Here is a 24,216-nt window from a genome sequence, read left to right on the forward strand (position 1 = left end):
AGCCTTGTCAGCTTGGTTTATCACCTTCCTGGACCTGGGGGGAGTTGGGAGGACCTTGGTCTAAACATAGAGTAGGGAACCCTGATGGCTCCTTGACCTGGAGAGGGAGGGAGGGGGGGTATGGGTGGAGGGGAGAGGAGGGAAGGGGGAGGAGGAGGGGAAGAGATGGAAATTTAAAAATAATAATAATAATAAACCATGAAAAAAAATCAAGATGTGACACTGTGTCTGACGCACAAGGGTTATATTCGAAACTAAGGCAATCATTCTGGAGTCCCTAGGTATGAAGATCTTCAAACTCCTGAGACAGAGGTTAACACAGAGGTTAAGGATGTAACTCAGTGGTTCGGGCCCTGTATTCAGTCCCATTATTAAAAACGAAACTTGTCTTGGGATTAAAATTTTCTACACCATTTCTACTTAAATAATCCATCATTTTTCTTGGTTTCTAGCTGATGAGGTGGATTAACTCCATTCTATTTCAAAACTACCTAAACCAACAATGAAATATCACTTGGTGTAATTATTTGAAACAATATTAATTAGAATTACTTACACCTCACGATCACCTTCAATAGCATAACGTAAAGCAGTCCATCCAAACAAATCTTTAAAATTGATGTCGACACCTTGTTGAAGAAGAAGGTTGACCATAACTGGAGAGTCACATCTTACAGCATACATGAGAGAGTTTCTAAAATAAAAATAACTTCAGTTATAGACCTTAATATAATTATTTGAATAGTTATTGGATACACTTTACCAAATAGATCATCCAACTGTGTAGAATTATTAATAGACCTAAGTATTTTGAGAAATCCATTATTCAACATTTTAAGTTATCTTCAAAACAACACCTCTGGTAGACTTCTTTCCCACAATTCTATTACCTAATAGGATTCCCAGCTTAATATCCTCTGATGGACAACTATGGTAATAAGGAAAATTGACCTAAAGTACATCAAGATTTATAAGATTTCTCCTTTTCTTCCATGGTTTAATGTAATATATTACAACTTATACTCATGTCAAATAAGTAAAATTTGTGTGATTAGTATAATAGCAGTAACAATATAAAATGATATTGATAAAATAATGGCAAAGATAGTTATAGTACTTTAGGTTAATGATGCTGAGTACCACTGATGGGAACTGAGGTAAAAAATATTAATTTTTTTTCAGACATGACTCAATATGTTTGTTTTGCTATGTAGTTCAGGCTGACCTCAAACTCAGAGATGCACCCACATCTATCTCCTGAGTGCTAGGATTAAAAGTATGTTCATCCCCATGCCAGGCAGTAGTGGCACATGCCTGTGGGAGAAGGGTGCCGCTTGTTGGTTTCTGGCCACCCGAAATAATCACACAGAAACCATATTATTTAAAACACTGCTTGGCCCATTAGATCCAACTTATTATTGGTGACCACTTTCATCTTAATTTAACCCATTTCAAGTAATCGTGGCCTACCAGCAAAGTTTCAGCATGTCTGTCTCTGGCAGCTCCATGGCTTCTTTCTGATTCCACCTTCTTCCTCTCATCATTCAGCCTAGCTTTCCCCGCCTAGTTCTGTTCTGCCCTGCTATTGGCCCAAAGCAATTCTTTCTTTCTCTTTTTGAAATATTTATTTATTTATTTATTTTATGTATATAATACTCTGTCTGTGTATATGTCTGCAGGCCAGAAGAGGGCACCAGACCTCATTAGAGATGGTTGTGAGCCACCATGTGGTTGCCGGGAATTGAACTCAGGACCTTTGGAAGAGCAGGCAATGCTCTTAACCACTGAGCCATCTCTCCAGCCCCAAAGCAATTCTTTATTCATTAACCAATAAAAGCAACACATAGACAGAAGGACCTTCCACACCACATGCCTTTAATCCCAGTACTCAGGAAACAGAGACAGGAGGATCTCAGCCTGGTCTGGAAAATCTAGTTCCAGGACAGCCAAGGCTGTTACACAGAGAAACCCTGTCTCAAAGAAAAAGAAAAAATATGTGCTACACAGCCAGCTCCATATGAATGGTCCTACAACTATTTTTCAAGTGTATTATTACAGTTTTTATATATTAGGAATGTGTTTACTTTGGTTTAGCCGCACAGCACTGAGAAGTGATGCCAGTCAAGATCTAATGGGGAGCTTGCTACCTTTCAGTCTGGCAGCAGCAGATGACATCATCCATGTAGTGCTGGCATGAAGAATGCAAGAGTTACAGGATTGTGGGGATATATACCAAGGTTTCAGGAAGAAAAATAAACCCATGAGGTTGAGCAATGAGGAACAGGCTGGAATTTCCTACATACAGCTGCTAATCCAGTTGTATGTTGAGCTGTGGATGGGATTCTAACTTAACAATGGAGACCTTGGGGTTGTTGGAGATGTTAGGTACACAGAAATCCTTGGGAGGAATTCCCCAACATTCTCCCCATCATTGAGATACTATATCATGGTTTCCCTGCCAAGACAGATAATAAATTCTGAGGATATGAGTCAAAATAAACCATCCCTCCATTAATTCCCTCCATCATGCATTATGTCATGCCAGTATGAAAGTAACTGATTGCTTTATTTTATACTCAATACAGAATTCTCTTTAAAAAGTATATTAAAACAAAATTAGTACATTTTAGCTAATATAAGATCATATGCACTAATATTAGATTAAAAATTAGAGAAACTGGTCAATATTAATGTGAGTATGAACCCTATTATATATCACTCATTTTGAATTATTGAAATTCTAAGCTGGATGTGGTGGCTCATGTCTTTAATCTCAGTCAGCATAAGGCAGAGGCAGGTAGATCTCGCATTCAAGGCCAGCCTGGTCTACAGAGTTCTAGGACAGCCAGAGCCACATGAAGAATCCTATCTGGGGTTGAAGGAGGAAAAGAAATACTAACAGATCATATATGCTTGGCTTCCAGTATATTCCTATACGTTAATATTGTTGTTCCTATTCATGTATTATTTTATGTGCATGGCTGCCTGCAGTTTAGAACAACATTAGAGGGTTTGAAGTCAAATTCTACCTTCTCTGAGAGTCAACCGCATGCACACTGGCTTCCGTCCTTACTAAGAACTGCGCCATATTCAGTCTGTTTTCCCTGAGAGCAAGCAATAGTGGTGTGAGGTTATCCTGCAAAACAACAAAATCAACTTAAATTCTACAGACTCAATGGGCACAAACAAGAAACAGAGTTATGGAGAGGGCATTAAAGCCATCTTTCTTGTCACCCCATCATGCTTTCATGCAGGCTCTCCAGTTCTCATCAAATGCTGCCCTTGTCCACAGATGTAACATGAACACTAGTCCTCTGCAAACCTCACTTGAAATAGTTTTGTGTCTATAAACTTTGTTCCCATTATTAAATTTATCTTGGTAATTGCTCTCATCTAAACCCCAATATTCTTAAATTGTGGACTACTGGTACCTGTGTTGTGTGTTTACCAATGGTTATTAAATTACCATTCACAAGTGAAATATTTTTCCTTTCTTTTCTTTCTTTCTTTCTTTCTTCCTTCCTTCTTTCCTTCCTTCCTTCCTTCTCTTCCTTTCTTTCTTTCTTTTCTTTTTTTTCTCTGTAGCTTTGGAGCCTGTCCTGGAACTAGCTCTGTAGACCAGGCTGGTCTCAAAATCACAGAGATCTGCCTGCCTCTGTCTCCCAAGTGCTGAGATTAAAGCATGCACCACTACCACCCACTGAAATATTTCTTTCTTCACAAAAGCCAATGTCAAATTTTAAATTAAATTACAAATTGCCTGCTCTAGAAATGTTCTAGAACTGATTTACACTATATATGCATTCAATTCTCCCAATGTACTTACATGAATAATTTGTTGCACAGGACTGCTAAAGCTAAATTGTCAAAAGGATTTCTATCACCATTATTACTGTTAGGGTTTCAGTGCTATCCCTGTACTGGCTGGTCTGGTTCTATAAGAAAGCAGACTGAACAAGTCACGAGGAGCCACGCCAGTAAGCAGCGCCCATCCAGGCTTCTACACCAGCTCTTGCCTTCAGGTTCCTTCCCTGTTTGAGTTCCTTCAGTAATGAGCAGTGATATACATATAAACCCTTTTCTCCCTAACTTGATTTTTGGTCATAGTGTTTATTCCAGCAATAGAAATCCTAAGACACTACCCTCTCCTAAAATCTTCATAATGATGTAGGAGACTCAAATGGAGCCCTACTGAAGTGCACGACACTTGAGGACCCTCCCCTTCTCTTGCTGCTGCCTCTCTGAACCCAGCATAGTGGCCCTGCCCTAAAGCGTGAGTCCTTCACATCTGTGGCACCTACTCATTTCTGAACCAAGTTAATTCCCATGCTAAGTTACGTGACTCCCCCGGCATGGTCCAGGACTCTGGCTCAGATCATTTTGTATTTGGGGAAATGCTCGATATCATGTCTGATCTGCCCTGCTGTGACATTTGTCCACACCTCTGAGAACTGGGAGGTACAAGAATGTTTTTTCTCCCTTGTTATTCTCTACTTGCTTGATTCACAGGCCTCATATATGGGCACCTCACCCTCAACTACCGACTGACTCTTCCCTAGATTGTAGTTGAATTCTTTTACTCTTTATGCTTTGTGGGCCCGCCACTTCCGCTCCAAAATAAACACACGGAGACTTATTCTTATTTATGAATGTCAGGCCTTAACTTGGCTTATTTCTAGTCAGCTTTTCTAACTTAAATTAACCCATTCTCTTCTTCTATATTTTAACTATTTATTCTACATATCTTTCTTCCCTTCTTGCTCCAGGAGTGGTTTTGTGGCTAGGTTGCTCCCTTTCTTTCTCACCCATTGCTCTTCTTCTCTCTTCTATTATTTATTCTCTATGCCTGCAGTCCCATCTAGTTCTTTCTCCTACCCAGCATTCCACTGTTCACCTCTTTATAGGACCAATCAGGTGTTTTAGACAGGTAAAATAATACAGCTTTACAGAGTTAAACAGATGCAACCATAAAGAATGCAAACACATCTTTGCATCGTGAAACAAATGTTCCGTAGCATAAAACAAAAGTAATACATCTTAAAATAATATTCCACAACACTAAATAGCTTTTATATACTTTTAAACACACTTTATCCTGGAGGAGAAATCAACCAAAGAGACTGTTAAGTTTCTGTAACAGCATCTGGCCACAGTATAAATCAGGCAATGGATTTCAGTGGCCCTAAAAAAGGTATCTTTCATGTCACAATTCCTGCTGACTTAGAACTACATACTACATAGTGGTATATGGTAGGAAATGGATGCCATTAAAGCTCGTTTCTACCCTTAAAGCTTCCCCTGCCTTTGCCAGTCTTGCACAACTTTTTAAATTCAGTAACTCCATGAAAAACTGGCCCATTTCTCTAGCCTCCTTGACTCTGCTGTCTCTCTCTGCACCCAACCAGTCCCCTGGCTAAGTGCCAGGGTCCATTCAGGGCCTTTCTTGGCTGGCTCTGACATCTGCTGAGAGCTCCCCTCCCCACCTGGGTGCCTGCCTGGATCCTCCAAGGCTTCCCGGCGTACCAGCCTCGGCCTTTCCAAAATGATGGATTTCACCCTATGTATCAGATAAAAGCTTATTATCCACCCCTACCATAATCCCTCCCACTTCCAACGGCTCTCTCAGCCATGGTGCTCCCCCCCACCTGCCCCATACTTACTCAGCCATAGCTTGGCACTTATGCAAGTGGCTTTCAAATAAGAGGGTGACAGCTATTCTTGTCCTCTATAGCAAAACTCTTCAAGGAATCTCACTTTCCACCGTCTGCCCAGACTGTCTTTTGGAGCTGAGGTGCCCCACTCATCTCTCTCTGTCTTCAAATTTCTGTGTGCCGCTCTGGTGCAGGTGAAAGCGCTATCATGTCCGTACCTTACTAGTGCTTTGTATGGCTGTTCACTTACCCAGACCCGTATTTTTATTTAAGGAGTTTTCATGTTTAAAATGATTTCAAGTGTTTCCCCCGTCCCTAAGATTCAAATGTTATTACTGTCTTTGTAAAAGATTTTCTTATTTGGTATAATTTAGGTTAAAAGAGATCTAATTCTAAATTAATAACAACAAAAGCCTCAGTTTTGGAGACATCTTTTTTTTTTCATTTTCCTTTTTTCTTTTCTTTTCTTTCTTTCTTTTTTTTTTTTTTTTTTTTTTTTGTTTTGGTTTTTTTTTTTTCGATACAGAATTTTCTGTAGTTTTGGAGCCTGTCCTGGAACTAGCTCTTATAGACCAGGCTGACCTCACACTCAGAGATCCGCCTGCTTCTGCCTCCCAAGTATTGGTATTAAAGGCGTGCGCCACCACCACCCTGAAAGACACCCACATTTTAAACCCATATTTAATCTCTGAGTCAATCTTTTCCTATTTATATGAATTAAAAAGTCAAGTCAATTAGATTGGCACTCCCCAGATTTAACTCCATTTAGTGTAGCGGGGCTCCTTATCTATCTTCAATTAGAGTCCCACTCCCTCATCTGTCATCTTTGCTCCTTTCAGAAGTGATGCTTTTATTTTAATGCTAGCTATAACATTTCCATTATATCAATGTTATATCATATAGAGAGAACAAAACTGACTAATTAAACCTGGACTATAATATGGCCAATAGATAGCAAAATAAAGAAGTTTCTTCATTAGTAGCCTTTGATAATTACTTCTTTCCCCCGAAGATCTGCCTTCCTAATGTTACAGTCTCACAGATTCTAGGATAAATTCCTTGCTATGTGGGATGTTGTGGGAACTCCTTCGGCCAATAGCCTTTAAGATGCCGGCCCACTTTGGGCGTGGTCTCATGTATTGTAAATACAGATGAAAAGCATGCGAGTGGGCCCCCCCTTGTTTTATCTGCTAGATTCAGTTCCAGTTCCCAGCGCACACAGAGGACTGTGGATCATTACCCTTATTGTGAGTTTATCCCCAAATAAATAAACCTTTGATATACTCCATTCCGGGCTATTGTGGAATTCCTTGATTCTGCTACAGCGGGACATGAGCTGCCATGGATATAAGATGAGGCTGCCAAGAGCAGCTACATCTGCTGAAGTTTCCACAAGCTGTACCTCTTACTGTTGTATCTCTAATTGTGGAGAGTTAGAATGTTAGAGGTCCAAAGGCAAAATCAGGTTGGGCTATTTTAGCCTCTTAATAGCCCAATCTCTATTTACCTGCCTCACCCTAAGACACGCAATTTCCCATTTTCCATATTGGATCACTTTTATCCTCCTATTCCCCTTTGCCCTCCTCCCACCTTCTTCTGTATATCCTCAAATAAGTGTAGTCTTCACACCTCACCAAGGAAACTTCTCTGCAACAGACAGAGAGCACTACAGAAAACCACAACCAATCAAAATGCAGAGTTGTGTAGCCCCGTCCCAATGGATACAACTACAAAACGCTCCCACACCTGAGCCTCGGGGAGCAAGCATTGTTGTAGACAGGACAAAAAGACTGAAAGAGCCAGAAGAGCAGGGAGTCTGCTGTGAGACTGTCTCCTAGTAAGATCAAAAGTTATACATATCAAGTTCCACCAACATGACTGCCCAAAGTGTGAGCTGAGCAAGGAAACACCAATGAACATGACAGACTGCAAGGGGAACAGTTTAAGAGGTTTCAACCCTACACAAAGAACTACAGACGACTTAGTAAAGCTGGGTCCCCTCAGAAAGGGAAGAGCACACCCTGAAAACATACATTTACATCATACACATAGCATTATAAATATAGTTATAACAGGTTATTTATACATTTATATGCCATAACAATGAATGAAAAACGGGTCGTGAATTTGAATGAGAATGGGAGGGATTTATGGAAGGGTTTGGGGAAAGGAAAGGGGAGAAATGTAACTAAGTTACAATCTCAAAAATAACAATAAACAAAAATAGTCAAATTGATTACCTTCCTTTGCAAATACATCACATTATTGTGATGAATATCAAAAGCTATTTTATGAGATTAAATTTAAGTATATCAACCCTTCTAGGACCAATCTTTACTTTGTCTTCCTCACAACCTCTTTACAAATCAAAAGTTCAAATATTATGATTTCAATAATTACCCTTCTCCCAGTAAGTCCAACTAAAAATGAACTGAAAGCTGAAGAATGCCCTATCCAAAGCAACTTAGAAAAAACCTAACAATTAGCAAAGCCTTCTTGGCACTTTGTGTTGATTGCATAACTTCCAAATTAGTCTGAATATTTCTCATCAATTTGTTTCCATTATTTCTCCCATCAGCATGGTACATAGAACTTATCAACAGTGTTACTGTTTCCACTAATTCAAAATACTTTGTTTTGTTTGAGTTTTAAGTTGCTGCTTGTTGGCAAGACTAAAATTGCTTATTGTGTTGATTTAATTTTGACCAAAAAGTATTTAAAAGATTATTGAATAAATTGCAAATCTTACCTTTAATGAATTCAGTGATTCCACATACCTTTCTCCTGAATGTACAGAAGAAAGCTGCACTTTCCCAAGTACCAACACCTAAATGATTTCCATTACAAATGTCTAAGCATTTCATTCAGGAAATGCGTGAGCTTCTAAACATGGGTGACTAGCCCTGCATTCATCACATGTGTTTCTAAGCAAAATGATCCTTACTTTTGTTCTTTCCTCAATATTTGCTCCATAATGTAGTAGCCTGGCAGCTATTGCTGGCTTCCCGGCATAGACTGCATAGTGGAAAGCAGGTTTCCATTGCTGTCTTAATGTGCGGGTTAGCATGATGCTCTAGCAGAAAATACACAATTTCCTCTTCCCAGCTTTGGACAGCCTGGAGGGATTGTAACAAGAAGCACATGGTCAACTCTAAGAATTTATGATACACACTCATGGGTTTCACCAATTATTGTATTTACATAAGATGAATTCATTTTTTTGCTTAAATCAAAAGCATCCCATGCTTAAAATGACTATGATCTACCTTCATCAGGGGTGTGATGTTATGATTGTCACACGCATTAATCTCACAGCCACGCCTCCAGAGGTAAATCACCAATTCTAGATGTCCGTAGAAGCAGGCAAAGTGCAGGGCATTCCTACAGAGAAATTACAGTGCACTATCTAGATATGCACAAGTATTCAAGTAATTGAAACTGTTAAATAGCATATTGTGCATGTGCCTTTTAAATAAATACATAATGTCCTTCTAAAAAATTTCTGTATTTGTGAAATTTCTTCCAAAACACAAATACATAAACACACATACACACACACACACACACAATCAATCTGCTTCCTTTGCAGGAACTCTCATTTAAATTTCAGGATACAGACCACAGATCCTTTGCCAGAATTTACCGCAAATGACGTCTATCCCAATTCACGATAGACCCCCTTGTTTCCAAGTCTCCTGGGCCAGCCTTTTCCTGTCTGCTTCCATTGGTCAGATGTCTTCTGCACTTGAACGGGTCATGAAGCTCTGCTTATAGCATTCTTCTCTAATACTCAACTCCAGACTTGTCCACACTCCTACCATAGAGTAGATCGTATGTCCTATAAGCCAGATCCCCACGGTAGCATTCGGGAAACAGTGAAGGGACTGAACAACAACTGGCTAGATGTCTAAAGTCTGACCCCCGGAAACTTCCATAACTTCCAAAACAGAGCAACCATCTGAGGTCCCAAAAGCTCGAATATATGAGTCTTGGGGGGGGAGGGGATTTTATCTTCAAACCCTATCTTAAAAACTCTGTTTTAACACTACTTTAAGCTCTGTTACCTACAGGCTATTTCTGATCCTTTTCTAGGCTTCATTCTGTTCTGATAAAATAAAACATTTTAATGCTACAACAAGAATGTAACAAAGTAAGAAAGTTTTACTCATAACATTCTAGATATCATAACTTCATAACTAGATATCAGCTTAACATGCATAGTATTTCAGGAAGGTGAAACTATACAACCACCCCATTCTGTAGATGGTCTAAGGATTCTATATTTCAGCAAGTATAAGGTGGGTTGTTTTTGTTTGTTTGTTTTTTAAGTGACACAGGGTGCTCCTGTCCAGGCTGGCCACACATTCATTTCTTCCTGCTCTGGCGTGAGAGGGTCCTTCTGTCTTGTGTTACTTTCGTAAGCCTGTTGATGGGCAGACTTAGGTAGGTGGGGAAACTAAATGGCATGCTGGGAGTAAGGAGGCGGTGTCAGGAAGAAATCATGGAGCTGCAGGAGACAGATGCGGGAATTTTACTTGGTAAGCCACAGCCACATGGCTATACACAGATTAATAGAAATTGGTTAAATTAATATAAGAGTTAGCCAATAAGAAGTGGACCAAGCAGTGTTTTAAAATTTCTGTGTGGTTATTTCTGGGCTAAGCTAGATGGGCAGCCAGGACAAATAAGCGGCCTGCTCCAACATGTGCTAGCTAAATCCACATAAAACCTGAGAGGGCTTGAAAGTGAATTCTGGACACAAAAATACAGAGTTTAACAGAGCTTCTTGCTGTTTGCTGGCAGCATGCCACAGCTCCTTTAAGAGAGGTTTATCTGATTTGGGAAAAAAAAAGCCATGGTCATTTTAAAATGCCAGCTTTCTGAGCCAGGCTGCCAGCACAAACCTCCGGCTCTTTCAGGAGACCAAGTTTTTTGAGTGGGGTTTGTGAGCAGACCTCTGCAGCTTGCTTAATGGCAGCATGGACCGGCTGTGTGTCTAGAGATGGGGCAGTGTGCATGTCTCTCAGAGGCAGTGAGCAGCTCCCCTGAGTGAGCAGGGAGTACCATATATTCCTTACTAATGGCGCAACTTAAGTTTTTAAGAAGTGGTTAGCATTTTAAGAAGTGCTCCTGGACAGTAAAGAATTACAGATTCACAATAGGACAGATCCAGACATAAAAGACCTCTAAATGGTTCACAGTGTTGGATAAATGTTCATATGCTTGGAAGAGAGAAGAAAAAGAGTATAGAAAGTTGAAAAAAGTTAAAAAAGTCTTTGAAGAGACAGAGTACAGACAGTCATAGATTAAAAGGAGTAAAGAAAAATAGCCACATAAAAATGGAAAATTTACAGAGAGTCTGGATTATGTATAGTATTGTGTCTTCTTTGAATTTTTGACTGTGAAGGAGCTAAGTACAGAGAGACATTTCATTGTATGGGCAGCTATGATAAACCAGCATGTATTTTGCAAAGGTATCTTGACTTCAGAATTTGGGTTTAAGGGTATGGTGCTTTGAAAAAGAGGTTCTTCTTTTGTTTTAACAGAAGATGAGAACCTGTGGGTTGCTTCTAGACCAATATGGTTTCATGGAACAAGACCCCCTGAAAGGTTGCTGTGAACACTCCCACAAAGAAAATACTTCACCCAACTGTTGACTGAGATGAACCCAGCACACAGGATACACCATGAAAGACCTGATTAACAATGTCCCCAAACAGCAGGAAGCAGTATGGACAAAACTATGCCCATATTCCCAAATATTGTTTATAAATGTTCTTTTACATTTAAAGGGGGATATGCTTTAGAGATTTGCATTGGTATGGATCTTGGTTTGTTTGGGGTATTGTGATTGTGAAGCTCATTTGAAAGTGTAATGTATAATTAAGAAATATAGCTAATAGATAGTCATATATAATAGTCAAAATGTAGTCATGTTAGATTTTCAAGATGTATAGAGATATATTTCAGTTAGATAGTATTCTTCACATCTTTCAGACACCTTCAGAATATGGTGTTTAAATGTTTTTAAGAACGTAGGATGAGGCCAGGTGCATAAGATGTTTTGAGAAGACCCTCTAGAGCACGTTGTTCTTGGCCTGAGCTAGGCCAACTAGGGCGGCAGTGAAGACCCTAAACCCTAAAGCTGAGGTGGCCCGGGTGCAGGCAGCACTGGCAGTGAACATCAGCATGGCAAGGTCTGCAGGATGTTCTGAGGACCTTAGGCACCATGGTATCTAAGGGCACCATGAAGATGCTTGTTTCTGGTGCTGGAGACATCAAGCTTACTAAAGATGGCAATGTTCTACTTCATGAAATGCAAATTCAACACCCAAGAGCCACTTTAATAGCAAGTGTAGCTACAGCCCAGGATGACATAAGGGGGGATGGCACCATACCCAATGTCCTTATCATGGGGAGCTGCTGAAACAGGCGGACATCTACATTTCCGAGGGTCTTCACCCCAGGATAATAACCGAAGGCTTTGAAGCTGCAAAGGAAAGGGCACTCCAGTTTTTGGAACAAGTGAAAGTAAACAGAGAGATGGACAGAGAAGCACTCATTGATGTGGTCAGAACATCTCTGTGAACTAAAGTTCATGCTGAACCTGCAGATGACTTAACAGAGGCTGTGGTGGGCTCCATTTTGGCCATTAAGAAAAAAAATGAACCATTGACCTCTTCATGGTTGAGATCCCAGAGGTGAAACATAAATCTGAAACTGATACAAGCTTAATTGGAGGGATTGTTTTGGATCATGGAGCACGGGATCCTGATATGAAGAAAAGGGCGGAGAATGCCTACATCCTCATATGCAACGTGTCTTTGGAGTATGAGAAAACAGAAGTAAATTCTGGGTTCTTTTACAAGAGTATGGAAGAGAGAAAAAAGCTAGTAAAAGCTGAAAGGAAGTTCATTGAAGACAGGGTTAAAAAGATAATAGAGCTGAAGAAGAAAGTCTGTGGTGACTCAGATAAAAGATTTGCCATTAATCAAAAGGTGATTGACCCCTTGCAAAAGAAGGCATCGTGGCTCTGCATCAGGCCAAGGGGAGAAACATGGAGAGGCAGACATTTGTGGTGGGATGGCTCCAAATTCCTTTGGTGACCTGAATCCTGACTGTTGGGACATGTGGGTCTTGTCTATGAGTATATGTTGGGCAAAGAGAAGTTCACCTTTACTGAGAAATGTAACAATCCCCATTCTGTCACATTGCTGGTTAAAAGACCAAATAAGCACACACTAACTCAAATCAAGGATGCAATAAGAGATGACTTGAGGACTGTCAAAAATGCCATTGATGATGGCTGTGTTGTCCCAGGTGCTGGTGCTGTAGAAGTGGCAATGGCAGAAGCTCTGATAAATACAAACCCAGTGTGAAGGGCAGGGCTCAGCTTGGCGTCCAGGCATTTGTGGACGCCTTGCTCGTTATTCCCAAGGTTCTTGCGCAGAACTCTGGTTTTGACCTTCAGGAAACACTAGTTAAAGTTCAAGCTGAGCATTCAGAATCGGGTCAACTTGTAAGTGTAGACTTGAACACAGATGAGCCAATAGTAGCAGCAGAGATGGGTGTGTGAAGGAGCAGCTGCTTCGCTCCTATACTGTGATTGCCACCAGCATTCTCCTGGTGGATGAGATCGTGAGAGCTGGGATGTCCTCTCTGAAAGGTTGAAGAAGTCTCCTTTGTCACTGCATCTGTAACACTACAGGATGATGTGGGGAAATGGTCGTTTTGTCCAAGCTTCAAGTGATTTGGAAAAGAAGTTTTCTCTTCCAGTTGAAGAAAAGGGAAAGGACATTTGGCACCTATTTAAATTATAATAATGTAAAATTTTTTTTCACTGAGTGTATGCATTCACTTATAAAGCAGACCCATTTTAACCCACAAAAAAAGAAACTTAGGACTTTTCATGACAATGAGACCACATCTGCTCCTGGCAGCACCAATCTACTTCAAGAAAAAGATGGGCATCGAAGAGACTCCTTATGGAGATTGTTAGATGAACTGGACATGCAGGATCCACAGAGAAATGACTGCTGAACTTGCCTAAAGGTGAGATGATACTTCAGGGTTCCTGCTTCATGAGTCTGTCAGACATTCTGCAGGACACAGAAAAATGTGACAGACAAACTGCCAGTACAGGCAGAACTGTCTTTAAAATTTCCTGCTTCATGGAAAACTCTGCTGGATTCTATGGGCCTGTAGGCTGAAGATGGATGCCCCAATGGTCCAGAAGAACTTTGGGTAACTGTCCAGGCAGAGAGATGTCTCTGTCATTTCTAGAGTTTTGGAAGTTGCTTACAATGCACTTCCTATTTACTTAGGTAATGTACCCTTCTGGAATCTTTGATGGAGTTGAAGAACTAGATAGATATAGTTTTCCTTCATTATGATAAAAGATAAGTAATAGAAATATTGTAACTGTAATTCCTGCTTGATACATGTTTTGTTATATGTAATTTTACTATGTTAGAGCCTTCCTTTTTGTTTAAACAGAAAATGGGAAATGATGTGGGAGGTCCTTCTGTCTATGTGTTGTTTTCATTGGTTAATGAATAAAGAAACTGCCTTGGCCTGTTGATAGGGCAGAACTTAGGTAGGTGGGGAAAACTAAATGGCATGCTGGGAGAAAGGAGGCAGAGTTAGGAAGAAGCCATGGAGCTGCATGAGACAGATGTTGGGATTTTTTACCCGGTTTGCCACAGACACATGGCGATACACAGATTAATAAAAATGGGTTAAATTAATATAAGAGTTAGCCAATAAGAAGTTAGAACTAATGACCAAGCATTGTTTTAATGAATACAATTTCTGTGTGGTTGTTTCTGGGCTAAGCTAGCCAAGCAGCCAGAACAAACAAATGGCTGCTGCTACACTGTCCAACCTCCAAATAGCAGGAAATATAGCTCATGCACTGCAGCTGCCTTAAGATGCTGAAGCTGGAATGCCCTCCTCCTGTTCTATAGTTGGTAGTAATGTTTAGATTTTTATTAGTACTCAAGGTCATGGGTCAGAACATAATCCTATACACAACGGATCCATTGCAATCTAGTCATACCATTTGCACTTAATTTTTTTACAAATACAATAAGAACAGCAATAGCAGTAAGAAGGAGCCTAGTGCATAGTAATCAGGGCTTTGGTTTTCAAGAAACTTTTAGGCTAAAGAAAGAAATTGCAGGAGTAAGATGAGGAAGTGTGATTTATTTTAGTCAATATGGCTAATCTGGGCAAAGAAAAAAAACAAAGTTTTCAAGAAGGGATGGATCCTGAAAGATAGCAGTATGTACACAGTAGATTCTCAGGTTAAGTCTAGAGACTGAATGGATGGAGAGAAGGAGAAAATAAAGTTATATTTCTATAAAGGAACTTTTAGAAAATACAACAATACCTCTGCAATATTAGTAGCCATTACACTTGTTATCTTTCATTTTCATAATTATGATCAATGTCTAGTTTGGATTTCTATTACTGTGACAAAACATGATGACCAAAGCATCTTAGGGGATGTGGTGGTTTGAAAGAAAACGGCCCCCGAAGGGAGTGGCACTAATAGGAGGTGAGGCCTTAGTTGGAGTAGGTGTGATCTTGTTGGAGGAAGTGTGTCATTGTGAAGGTGGGCTTTGAGGTCTCATATATGCTCGAGCCACACCCAGTGAGATAGATCACTTCCTGTTGCCTGTGAGTCAAGATGTAAAAACTCTCAGCTCCTTCTATAGCACCATGTCTGCAGGCATGTTGCCTTGCTTCCCACCATAACGATAATGGACTAAACCTCTGAACTGGAAAGGAGCCACCCCAATTAAATGTTACCAGGTTTTCTCTTCACAGCAATAGAAACCCTAACTATGACAGGAAGGAAAGGGTTTATCTGCCTTACACTTCTACAACACTGTTCAACATTGAAGAAAGTCAGGGCAGGAACTCAAACAGGGCAGGACCCTGAAGCCAGGAGCTGATGCAGAGGCCAAAGAAAGGTGCTGCTTACTGGTTTGCTCCTCATGACTTGCTCAACCTGCTCTCTTATAGAATCCAGGACCACCAGTCCAGGAATGTAACCACAATGTGTTGGGTCCTCTCCCATCAATCACTAATTAAGAAAACTCCCTACAGCCTGATCTTATGGAAACATTTTTTAAAATTGAGGTTCCCTCCTCTCAGATGACTTTAGCTTGTGTCAAGTTGACATACAACTATCTAGCACAACCAGAATACAATTATTTACCTATACAAGTCTATATAGAAAAAGGCATACTCAATAATATTTTACTATATGAAAATCTATAAGCAGAGATTAAAAAATTCTCCTCAGAAGAGAATAAGTATTGACAGAAAATATCAACACATGTGTACACACAAATTAAGAAAAGTGAAATTTTCATCTGTGCTGAACAGTCCTACTCTTCAAAGGATTATTTAAAGGAATAACAGAAGTACATTACAGCTCCATTACCAACAAACAACATAGGAGTCAAAAAGTAAGATTCAATGCCAACATTAATATAGATATTCTGTATTACTGCAAATAAGCTAGAAATAAAAAATATAGTTAAAAACCCTCATGTTCAAATTAAACACTAAAGCAATAAAATGGGGAAATACACTTGTAATTAAAATTCTTGAAAATAAAAATTAGATTTTTACATATAGTTTGCTAATAAAAACCCATAATCAATGTTTGTATGGATGCAATCAAACCGAGTTGTTGCTTAGCATAACAAGCTACATCTGACTATGCTAATATTCCTCTATGTCTATGCCTCTTTCAAAGGTGAATTATTTCTTCCAATGGATGCACTGTAATTTTTTTTATAACTCTGTGTTCTTCTAATAGGTTGATATTTTAAGGCAGGTCGATATGTTTTTCCCCCCTACTGGAACCAAGAAGCAGAGATGTGTACAACTTTTAAATGCAGTAGCAGGAACAGGTACACTCAACTACTTTCCTAGTTCAGGTCCTTACAACACACACACACACACACACACATCGGTTAAATGTGTGTGTATGTACATATATATGTATACACACATATATATATATACACACACACACATATATCATATATAACATATCTAACATATATAATGGTTATTTGATTTTATTTGAAGAAGTTTTAGGTTTGAAGGTAATACCTTATGAAAAATATTGTCTTTCATTTTTCTCGATGTATTTAACATATTAATGTGTACACTAAGATAAAATGATGTGATTTAATTTTGTTACTTAACACTTTTAAATAGATTGTTGACTCTCTAAGGGGCTCCTAGAAGGGAAAGCAACCGGAATTCTTCCCCTTGTTGGCTGGGTCATGGGTCCCCTCCCAGGTGCACTTGCGGTGCCAGGGAGCAGAGCCAGTAAAGGTGTCTTCTCTCACATCAGCCATCACCCAGGTCTAAAGGCCCTCTTACCTATTCTCCTTGTCTCTGTGATTGACTTCATATTTCCCCAGAGTGAAGTACAACCGCACAAAAGGTAGATCTCCCGCACAGGCTGCCATGTGCAGGTCGTTGTCAGGAAAGTAGGCCATGTCTAAATACGTAGGATCCTGACGCCCAAGGCACGGGGTGTTTCTCCGTCCACTGATATTGCAGAAACCTAACGGCGTCTCTTGAAGACTCTTTTCTGGACAGCAACAGAGCACAGAGCCGCCTTGGGAACCCCAAGGCCTCCACCCTCCCCCTCGGCTGTACTCTCCTCCCATCTCAGGCACGGTTACAGCAAGCCAACCGCTACCCGCCCCAGTCCCAACCAGCTATTTTAACAAGCCGACCCTCTCTGTTTCATATCAAATTGTAAGTTCACCCCTCCTGTTTTTAATACTACATATATTTAATTAGTCTACCCTCCTTGTTGCAATATCATGCTATTTTAAGTCACCACTCCTGATCCAAATATTATCGTTTGTCATAGATTAGCCAAGTCTCTCCAACGTTCTCTCCAGTCAGTCCCTGGGTTAGTGTCTATCAACTGAAGAGACAGTTGACAGAACGGCTTTTGTCAAGCCATGCTGGTGGACACAAGCATGCAACGGTGTGCAGAATGCGAGCTATGGATATGCACGTGTGCATGAACATGTACGTGCGTCTAAAGCCAATGAAGATCAATGCGCATGTGCATAGACCAGCCTGTCAAATATCTATAGGGCAGACCCGCATTGTTTCAAACATCCGAAGATGCGACTGGAGGAATGGCTGTTTTAGGAGCATGTATTTCTCTTGCAGAGGAACCTGACTTGGTTTCCAGCGCCCACCACTGATTCACAAACCTAGCGTAGCTCCAGAGGATCCAATACCTTCTTCTGAACTGTGGGCACCTACACTCACATGGGCCCATTCCTTCACACACACATAATTAAACTTAAAATATTTTAAAATGTCTATCAGAAAACTGGATGACTGTTGGTCATTTGCTCAAGGCCAACTTGCAGCCATGGGAAAGCAGTTCTTGTATACGGCTGTTAAGTGGAGGGGGTAAGAATGCCAACAGCCTGCTCTACAAGAAAATCTTTCCGGACAAAACGTCCTCTTAATTTCTATTATTTTCCACATTCAGTAGGGTCCCTGCGGGTCTGTATGAGAATTTAACAGTGGAACTAACAATCTGTTCTCATGGTTTCAGAGATGTGTGAGCAAAAACTTTGAAGTAAAATTACAGCACATTCCATGCAAAGTGAATATCCACTAAAGCAAGCTGCCTACTCTCTTTGGCCCTGACTTCATTTTTCTGTTCTCCCTAATTTTATTCTATTTATTCTTACAAAACCTGCACTAATTCCAAGATGTATTTTGGAGAGCAATATAATATCTTATTTTTTGCCTTTTTAATTAGCCATTTTCTTGTCCCAACCCATCTTTTCTCACTAGGTTATAATGCTGGATTCAGTAGCTTTCTGGCTCGCAAACACTACCTGGCTTGGGCTCTTCCTTTCCTCTCTCCCAAGCCAGTTAATCTCCTGCTCCTTCTCTTCCTCTCTGTCTTCCTGTCAACCATATTCCCTATAGCAGCTCTACCAGTTTCTAAACCAACGAAATGAGTCCCTTTACAAAGCACGTGCTAAGGGTCTTGCACGATCTGTCAGTTTGACACACTGCCGAGAATGCTTTGATACCCTCTCTTTCAAATTTTGCAAACATGCTGATGTCTAAGAACTGGAACCTCTAAATCCCAGGTCTTCTCTAACATTATCTCAGTTCATTGCTGGAGAGCCACGTGAGTTCACAGCTCCTGCACTTTACCCCCCTCCCCACAGTGCTGCAGGTATCCAATTAACACAGGATCGAGTCCTGCTTTCAGCTCCGACTTTGGTACCCTTCCTCCAGGCTACTTCTGATGCAAGAATTACCCTCAGTTCCGTGCAAGGCTATGTATGATCCGTGTGTGAGGACTGCTGACCACTGTGACCTTGCTCTGAAAAACTCAGTTGTATTGGCTTTAAAAGTATTGTTCATTTTGATCTCTTAAACCCTCTATCGCATGTTTTTCTCCAAGAAACAATACAATGAAAATACATTAGCATTTTACACTACATAATTATAAAACCAGTGTGTAATTTGGGAACTCATGATCTGACATACATTCCTAGACAGTTGAAGATTTTTCTAATGAGATAAATTAAAAAATAAAGCCAAACAATTAAAAATTTTACACCAAATATTTGAAATATGACAGTGGGTATCCTTTATTTTAGAACATCAATGCTCACATTTACGTACCATTTACTATAAGTAGTGTGCACACTTTATATAAATAACAAAATAGTATTCCTGATACTTCCCTTACCATAAAACCTAATGCTCAGAAAACTTCCTTCTGAAAAAAATCCATCCCCTCTTAGAATTCTACCCTCTTAATAGCACATTATTTTTATAAAATGGATTTCATTGTAATATTTTGTGTGCATATAATGTGTCTAATCATACTCAGCCCCATTCCCATCTCATATGCTCTTCTTTCCACCCCACCCCATCTCATTCTTCTTTCCCCGTTCTCCACCTTCACTATCAATTGTTATTCTTCATTTCTAGACTCCACTTGCAAGACAAATGTGTGCTAATCTGAGCCTGGTTTAGCCCACATAACAAGAGGACCTACTGCTCCATCCATTTTGGAGTAAAAATCACACATATACAGAAAATTCACATTCTTTCAAATTAATGAAAACTCACACCTGTGCACATCGACACAACTTTCAATAATCGCCCAGCCACACAAAATCACATTCTCACACACAACACAGTTGCACACTTTTAGTCATACTGCTCATACACACATCTGCATCCTCAAACACGTTCACACCGACGAATTAACAAATTCTCACTTTGCATACCAGTTCCACTCTTGCACTTACACATCCAACTCATACACTTATACACCCTCACGTTACACATTATTGCACTCCTGTGCACAAAAAACACATGCACTTGCACTTAAATCACTTACAATTCCACAATCACAGCTTTACAAACAATACATACAATACACACAATACACTACGTACTGTTTGCACTCACACTATACACACACTAATGCTTACATGTCATACAACCTCATACACAAAAATCTATACACAATAACTCATACACACACACACTCGTGTAAAAATCACTAGGATACAGTCATACACACTTGTAGAATTACGTACTAACACCACACCATTCTGCCTTCTAACACAATAGGTAAGGAGCACTTCTCAAATCCTACATACTTGTTCTTAACCTGTCTTGCTCTTAGCTCCTGGCACAGACAGGTAGGGAATCCTAAACGTAGCACAAATAATAAAAACCCAGAGACAGATATTGGGATTCAAGCTGAAAGATCAGAAAAGCAAAATAGCCAAGCCATTAGAGAGTTCTTACCTCTATGAAATCTTCAGACTGGAAGAGTGAGTTCCTGTCTCATCCCACTTTATATTCCTCTCTAGTGCACCACTACTGCCCCGCCTCTATGGCTGACTAGTGTAGTTGCTGGGATTAGAGGTGTGTGCCACCACTGCCTGGCCTGTATGGCTAACTAGTGTGGCTAACTTTACACTCTGATCTTCAGGCAAGCTTTATTTATTAAAACACAAATAAAATATTACTATAGCTAGACACTAAGCCATTAGCCTTTACCTTCCCCTCAGCTCCTGCTGCCTACAGGCAAATCAGTCTCCAGACATTCAACACTTGATCCAAAAACCTGCCTTCTCTCAGCTCTTGAGACCAATCGGAAAGGGGTTCCAAGACCAAGGGGCCCTCTAATCAGTTAATACTAGATGGTCAGCCTTGAAACGGCATACATATAAAGCAGCGCTAAGGAGGGTTTAGCAAGGTTGTGTGTGTGTGTGTGTGTGTGTGCGTGTGTTGCAATAACAAAGGGAACAAAGGCCAGGGATTTGAGAGGTAGCAAGGGGCAGTAGGCCACAGGACAAAAACGGAAGGGGGAAAGGGGAAGACGATGTAATTACATTTTAATAAAATAAAACCTACCTCCTTAAATAGCATATCAGGTCTGTTTCTTTAATTATCCACCAAATTGTCCAGAAGTATCATATGCTACCCTAGTCTTAACGTTTTTTCATCTTTGGTTCCTGTTCATTTGATTGGCACCTTCCAGATTCCAGTTCCTAAAATTTCAAATAATGTTGGCAAAGGGATGCCAGTCATGATCTCCTTCTACCATGGACTGTTATATCACCCAAAGTAATGCCGTGCATTTCACCTACTCTAAGCATGAACCCAAGGGACCCATCCAGCTCATTCATTATCCCTGTTCAGCTTCCAGACAAGACTCATCATCATCCCAGTCCTAAACAGGTCCTTGAAGGGGAAATGTTATGCTAAATATGTAAATTAAATGCTAATTTGTTAAGAGTTGAGGGTAAGAAATGGTCTTACAACTGACTCTGTAACAGCCAAATTAATTAGATAAAAACGGGACTCTAAAAATAAATTAGTGGAGGATTGAGGTCAAGAGCACCGGCTGCTCTTCCAGAAGTCTTGAGTTCAATTCCCAGCCGCCATCCACAGTGAGACCTGGTCCCCTCTTCTGGCATACAGGCTTGAAACACAGTCAAAAACCCATGCTACACACATACCTTGAGGGAGAAATATCCTAACACATACACAATTCAAGAACAGATGTAATGCACACCACATTGGTAAATTGTCAGGAGTTGTGAGAGGTCATTGGGCTGATTCTAGAAGTGGAGCAGTCTCCCACTGCGCCATTTCAGACCCAGACACGTTTGTCTCAGTGTCCTCCAAGGCCCTTGTTGACAGACGCAGGTGGTTCCCCACCACTCGGACAGGAAGAGTAAATTAGTCCAGGAGTAAAATGTGTCCTTGAAGTCAGCCTGAAGGTAATTCCCAACAGTCCTTACTGCTGTTTATTCCATAATACTGAGGTGGCCACAGTGAAAAAGACAATTCAGAAGTTCAGTCACAGCAAGCTGATCCAGGGCAGAGAGGCCACTCTCCACTGAATCTCTAGCAACTGCCCCAACTCTCGCAGTCCACTTCTACAGGGTACTCCTGCAGCTGCTCTGGTGTGTCTCTTGCTATTTGTTCTTTTACCGGGAAGCCTCACCTGAGGAACACTCTGCTCTGCCCAAAGACTCCATGGGAATGCCACTCTGCTGTCTTATCAGGCCTTCCATTACTTTCTGTTGGATGTTTTATGCACCTGACTTGATGTGTGGCTTTCTATCTTTTGTCACTTGCTATTTAGTCTTTCGGTTTGGTTTGCTGGACACTTAGCATTTTGCTTTCTACTGCTGTGATAAAGATTATGACAAAGAGCAACACGGTCAGAAAAGAGTTTCTTTAGTTTGCAAGTCCCAATCACAATCCATCACTAAGGGAAGCCAAGTGGAAACTAAGATGACAACTTCAAAAGAAAAACATAATCCCCTGCCCTTCCATCCCATCTGTAGCTGTCACAACTGCGATACTTTATTTGTATTTTTCAATAAAGCTTGCCTGAAGATCAGAGTGCAAAGTTAAGCGACTAGAGGCCAGGAAGTGGTAGCACACACCTTTAGTCCCAGGATTTGGAAAACAGAGGCAGACAGATCCTTGTGAGTTCAAGGCTATTCTGGGTTACACAAGATCGATCCGCAAACAGATCCAAGGTGGTGCCACCTCACACCTTTAATCCCAGTGTCTGGCAGTCACATGCTTTTAATCCCAGCACTGGAGAGGTGGAGACAGGAGTGATATGACTGAGTGGAGAGAGGAAAATAAAGGGGAAGAGAGAGGAATTCACTAGAGTGTGGAATCTGAGATTTGGTGGAGACACAACGCGGTCTAGGCAGTCTGAGGATCGGCAGAGGTAAAAGGTCTCTCTAGTGGCTTATTGTTCTGCTTCTCTGATCTTCAATTTTAACCCCTATATCTGTCTCTGGGTTTTTATTATTCGTACTACACACAATCTCTTGAAAATTACTGTAGATACTTCCTACTAATATCTACACTAAAAGTAATGATTTAAACTTAATCATCAGAGTGCTCTAAATTTAAGTGTGTTTACTTTTATCAGACTTTCATATTTTCAAGTATATTCTACTAGCAAGTTTCTTTTAGTTTGAATAACTAACTCCCTTTTGCATTTCTTTAATAAGTCAAGAGCTGATGTCATCTCATAGCTTTTGTCTCTGAGACTGCTTTATTTCTGAAGGTCAGTTTTGTTGAGTACAATATTCTTGGCAGGCAGGGTTTTACTCAGCACTTTGAATGTATGTTATTCTGAGCTAATGGCCATTACAGTCCATCACCACCTCACTTGCACCACAGAAGAGTGGAGTGGGGGAGTCTGTCCTTTGCTGCATTTTATGGTGGTTCTAAAGCCATGCTCTGTGCTTGCTTCCCTCTTCTCCCAGGGAGATTGTATCTTCAAGCTCTGCTAGCTGAATGTGGGCAAATACCACATAGGGAATATACAAACTATCTTTTCTATCCAACTCAATACTAGTATCCTATAACTAGGTTCTCTGCTCTTACATGCCTTGCCTAATTTGATTTGTCAGTCTTTGCATACATATACAGTAGAAGAAATAAAACCAACTAAAACTCAAAAGCCACAGTAAACTTGTATAATTTGCTGAGACTAGAGCTGTGAGGAATTCAATCTGGATGCCATTGATGAGATACCATTTTATAGTGGTAGTAATGAAGCTATAAATCTTACATAAAACATACAGGAAGTCTGTAGAGTCACTATGAATTTTAAAAACTTAAAAAAATATTCAAACCTAAGAGTGGGAATGACTGCAAAGAAAAAGTCTTTGATCTATATATTTTATAATGAACAAGTTTTATAACATGAAAATTACAACCCAATGTGACTAAAACTGTTTTAAGTAAGGTTAGATAAATGTGTTACCAATGTTTTCCATATGTATCTGTATGAATATGCAGAGAATGAGGGAAAGGAGAGCACATGAACATGAGTGACAATGGAGACAGCAAAAAGCAGTAAAAAGTTAAACAACACATGAGTCTAGATAAAAAATATAAAGGAGCTCTACCAACATTTTCAGTTTGAACTGTTATCAAAACTTACGATTATTTAAAAAGGCCAAGAATA

At 40.2% G+C, this 24,216-nt stretch overlaps 1 protein-coding gene and 1 pseudogene across 1 annotated transcript; one reads left to right on the plus strand and one right to left on the minus strand.

Annotated features, from left to right (window-relative positions):
• Nucleotides 1-552: 552 nt before the first annotated feature.
• On the minus strand, nt 553-17,353 carry LOC119817682 (putative ankyrin repeat domain-containing protein 19). The gene is given in 6 exon segments (XM_038335044.1): nt 553-694; nt 3,030-3,136; nt 8,596-8,689; nt 8,691-8,767; nt 8,918-9,032; nt 17,061-17,353. Coding segments are annotated over 6 exon segments (828 nt in total).
• LOC119816288 lies at nt 10,654-13,322 on the plus strand (annotated as a pseudogene).
• Nucleotides 17,354-24,216: the final 6,863 nt, after the last annotated feature.

The sequence above is a fragment of the Arvicola amphibius genome, chromosome 6, assembly GCF_903992535.2.
Source record: "Arvicola amphibius chromosome 6, mArvAmp1.2, whole genome shotgun sequence".
NCBI lineage: Eukaryota > Metazoa > Chordata > Mammalia > Rodentia > Cricetidae > Arvicola > Arvicola amphibius.